The 4,417-nt window shown below is 41.2% G+C and overlaps 1 protein-coding gene across 2 annotated transcripts; it reads left to right on the top strand.

The window, feature by feature from the left end:
- Positions 1-453: 453 nt before the first annotated feature.
- On the top strand, positions 454-3,033 carry LOC137735108 (AT-hook motif nuclear-localized protein 15). Of its 2 annotated transcripts, none has more exons than XM_068474485.2 (2): positions 454-706; positions 844-3,033. In XM_068474485.2, the coding sequence occupies exon 2, from the start codon at positions 1,756-1,758 to the stop codon at positions 2,689-2,691; it is 936 nt and encodes a 311-aa protein (XP_068330586.1). In that variant the 5' UTR covers positions 454-706; positions 844-1,755; the 3' UTR covers positions 2,692-3,033. The 2 variants fall into 2 exon arrangements, 1 of the variants encoding a protein (XP_068330586.1); XR_015964091.1 differs by lacking the exon at positions 454-706 and having other exon boundaries at positions 827-2,815; positions 2,981-3,033.
- The last annotated feature ends 1,384 nt before the right edge of the window (positions 3,034-4,417 follow it).

The raw sequence follows: 4,417 nt of genomic DNA, 5'->3' as shown, positions 1-4,417 counted from the left end.
GTATTCTTTGGGAAAGGATCCTCACCGGATCTTTTTCTAAGGATTTCGTGGTCTCATCCGTTCATCATATATCGTGCGATCATAAATTATTTTAAAATTTAAAATTTAAAATTAAATATAAATAATATTTAACAAAAATAGATCGTACAATATACAATCAACGGATGAGATCATGAAACTCTTAGAATCCGTAAGATAAGGATCCGGCGAGGATCCTCTTTTCCGTATTCTCTAAGCTTCCTACATGACTGGAGACGGCATTAAGTATGGGTCATCGGTCGCGGTTTCTGGCGGTGATGTTTTCAGACATTGGCATTCGATACCGTGTCGCGACTCGCAGACAATGACGACTTCCCACTACTCCAAGCGCACGTTACCCCCACACTCCTTCTCTCTCTCTCTCTCTCTCTTCTCCGTCTGTATAAACTCAAAAAAGGAGAGATAAACTCCAATTCTTAACCTTGGCTTGCACACTTGCCCTGCACCTTTCCACCATCCCTGCTTTCTCAACGTCAAATCAAATTCCCGCACGTCACCTCATGAGGGCACAACGGTAATTTCGATATACAAAGGTGCGTTTTTTCTTCCTGGTGGTTGGCTGCGGTTGGAGAGTCCAGTTGGTGATGACTGTAGAGGATTAAAATCTCACTCAACTTGGAAGCTCGGAACTTGTAAAGGCAAAACCGGAGGGACAAGAAAAAACCAGGTACTCTGCAAAACCGCCTTTTTCTTTTTCCCTCATAATTTTTTTGTTTTGTTTTTATTTTGTTTTTGTTTTGTTTTTATTTTGTTTTTGTTTTGTTTTTGTTTTTACAAGTTTAAAGATATGTTATCGTACGCCAGGGAGCGTTGGGACCCTTAACGTACACCCCCCCGCAGCCCCCAAAGTGGTAAAAAGGTGCAGTCTTGCAGTAGAAATAGAGAGAGAGAGAGAACGAGAAAGAAAAGAGGAGAGATAAAACTGAAAATACAGAGGAGAAGAGGCCCCAACCACAGAAACAAAATCTTTGGGTTAGTTTGCTCGTACTGGCCAACCCAAGATTTCCCATTGATTAGACTTGAGAGAGGGCAAAGCAAACCAAGCTCCAAGGAAGAAAGAAGAAAAGCTAGAAGCTGCTCAAACTCAAAAAGCTTATCAGAGAAGAACACAAGGGATGCACTTTGTGGGTACCCAAAAATATACATATATATATATATTTTACTGTTGTGAGCTCAAATATGTGAATCGTTGGGTATTTTGGGTGGTGGGTTATGAAGATTGTTGAGGTTGGATTTGGTTTTTGAACAAGTAGGGTTAGGGTTGTTGGATTCTAAATGGGGTTTGTTGGATCTAATATTTCTGGGTTTTTAGCTTTTAGGGTTTTCAAGTAATAAAAAGGAGATTGGGTTTAGGTGGGTTTTGTGAAAAGGGATAAGGTTTTTGGATTCTATCTGTTGGATTTGGAGATTGTTTTTATATTGCTTATTGGAGAGAGATCTTTCAATCTGCTCCTGCAAGCAAGCAAACAAAGAAGAAGAAGAGAGAGAGAGAGAGAGAGAGGTGCAATATTAAAGAGAGAAGATAAAGATTTTATCTTTACCTTCCTTAATTAGCTAGATAGGTGGTTCAACCGTGGTTGTCGTTATGCATCCAAAAACAGAAAGAGTGTAAAAGCAAGAGCTTGGATTTGGATTTGTTTCCTTTCTTGCTCGGATTTGGATTTTGTTTTCTAGGTTTTTTTATTATATATTTTCCCAAGATTTAATTATAAGGCCATGGCGAATCGATGGTGGGCTGGAAATGTTTCCATGGGCGGAGGAGGTCATGTGGATTCAATCTCCTCGACTCCGCCGTCTCTCCACCTCAGAAACACCGAGGAACAACTCGACGAGCAAGACAACACCACCACTACTCCCACCAACAGCAGCACCAGCCCTCACAAGCAGAACAACAAGCACCACGAAGATGGTCGGGACAATAATGACCTGGAAGGCGATGATCAAGGCCCTAACACCGGTAGCGGCAGCCATGACAGCCTCGAGCCAGGAAGTAGCAACCGGAGGCCGCGTGGCCGCCCCCCTGGTTCCAAAAACAAGCCCAAACCGCCCGTTGTCATCACTAAAGAGAGCCCCAACGCTCTCCGAAGCCACGTCTTGGAAATCAGCAGCGGCAGCGACATTGTAGACAGCATTGCCACCTTTTCTCAAAGACGGCATAGAGGCGTCTCTGTCCTGAGCGGCAGCGGCATTGTCGCTAATGTAACTCTTCGGCAACCAGCAGCGCCAACTGGAGTGATTACATTGCACGGAAGGTTTGAGATTCTATCGTTGTCAGGGGCGTTCCTACCTGCCCCATCACCGCCTGGCGCGACAGGACTGACCGTGTACTTGGCGGGCGGCCAGGGGCAGGTGGTGGGAGGCACCGTGATGGGAGCATTGGTGGCTTCTGGTCCGGTGATTGTTATTGCAGCTACGTTCACAAATGCAACATATGAGAGGCTGCCACTCGAGGAAGAGCAAGGCGGAGAAGGAGGAATGCAGATACCGCAGGAACAGCAGCAATCAGGTGTGAATTCGGGATCTCGAGGTGTTGGTGAGAATGCTAGTGCAATGGCTGTTTACAATCTGCCTCCGAATTTACTTGCGAATGGCGGTCAGATCCCTCATGATGTTTTCTGGGGTCCTCCCCCTACGAGACCTCCATCTTACTGAGACAACAAAGATTTAGAGTGAGAGAGTGAGAAAGAAAAAGAGAGATTTGGTGTGATCACTGACTTGTTTTTTGGTTTTGTGCAAAAATATGTTTTGGCAGCTTTTATAGGCACAGCAAGCAAAGGTAGGAGGTCTATTTTGTTTATATCTTTTGCTTGTTAAATCTCAAGTCTGTAGTTTTGTTGTTAGGTTTTATTTACTTTTTGTTTATCAGTAGAGCTTTGTTTCGAAACCGGTGGATCATATGAATGTATTTTGTTCGTTCGATCTTTCGTTTAATTATCTGTAGGGGGAAAGAAGAAGAAATAGTCAAGAAGATGGAGGGGTTTGGAGCTATTGAAATTTCCATTGCAAATCGTTTGTGAAAATTCTTCGTTATTGGTAAGCTTTCCAAGAGTCTTTCTATGCATTGCTTTAGTGTCTCCGGTTCACTCAATAACGTCCCATGGATTATGAATTCATAAGCGTGTATGCACCGTTAAATTCAGTAATGTATGCCAACCGTTGATCTTCTGCATATTGTCATCTGCATCTTCCCAAAAATGTCGTTTCATGGATAATTATTGAAAGTCGAGTTTCCAGTTAAGTGCATGCTCCGACAGGAATATCATTGAGGTTTATTTGGATGGGAGATAACTTGATAGCAGGTTGGTATCGTGGCCTTTATGCTTGCCAGGTTTTAGGGTTTAGGGCTGTATGATTTGATGGGACGATCGACAGATTTGACAGTGTGTAGAGACTTCCTGTTTGGTCTAAGAGAACTGTTTACATAATTGATTCTTCTTTAATCCACGAGAAACATCTTGTTTATACAAGGATATGCTCATATATGAAGAATAATATAGTGCCATAGTTCTTAGTTAAGTTGTTTAGAGACACTTTAGGATTATGGAGACAATAGGGAGTTCACAGATGACAGTTCCCAATCATCCAAATTGATTGCATGTCGAGTGGTATTCTAATTAAACTACGGGAGGAGGATTCGAATTTGAGTAGAGAGAACTTTAGTCAACTTGGCTACGTCAGGGTCTGTGAATTACTTACGTGCCTTTTGTTTAATAGAGTTTACTCAGATGATTGTATGTGCTTTCCTTTCATGTTTGCGGTATTGATCAAGTAATGTTTGAGTAACAAGAAACTTTGGATCATTGGTACAATTGGATGTGAGAATTTTTTAGATGAATTTGAGATGGTGTTTGGTTTAGAATTAGATCTTTTTGTTTTTTGTCATTCTCCTTTTTTCCTGACACTAGTTTCTTTAAACAAGTGGTGAAAGAAATAATTGGTGGTGTTGGTCGCCTGACTTGACTGCTTTAGCTCATCAAGTTATTTGGAGTATATTGCCATTTGTTAGAAGAAGTGAGTTGTTAGGATTTATTTTGTTGTTTAATTTATAATATTTATTTAGGTGACGTCAAGAAAAAAAATGGTGGGAAAACTTCACTAATGTCAGTGCATGATAGTCAATTTGCATTATTTGGAAATTTGACACGGAATTTTGTTAGCTCATAGGGAAATGATGGCTATACGCCCGATGTCTTTCTACGCATTTCTGTTTAATCATGTTTTTATCAAATCAGGTGCTTAGAAGTAAAGAGAGGTGTAGGAGAAAAACTGTTGTGAGATTATCATCTCCCAAATATGTACAATGGGGATGTTATTGTAACGGTATTCTAAACTACTCATATATACATTGCTATGTGTTTTAACTTTCTTATAAAATACG

The sequence above is a fragment of the Pyrus communis genome, chromosome 7 (assembly GCF_041283825.1).
Source record: "Pyrus communis isolate YQ-2024b chromosome 7, ASM4128382v1, whole genome shotgun sequence".
In the NCBI taxonomy this organism is placed as follows: domain Eukaryota; kingdom Viridiplantae; phylum Streptophyta; class Magnoliopsida; order Rosales; family Rosaceae; genus Pyrus; species Pyrus communis.
Note: the sequence above shows the minus strand (reverse complement) of the source record. Positions and strands in the feature narration are given on the sequence as shown.

What these genes read in the sequence shown, in the direction of transcription:
- LOC137735108 (XM_068474485.2), top strand. Translation starts at nt 1,756, where the DNA reads ATGGCGAATCGATGGTGGGCTGGAAATGTTTCCATGGGCGGAGGAGGT.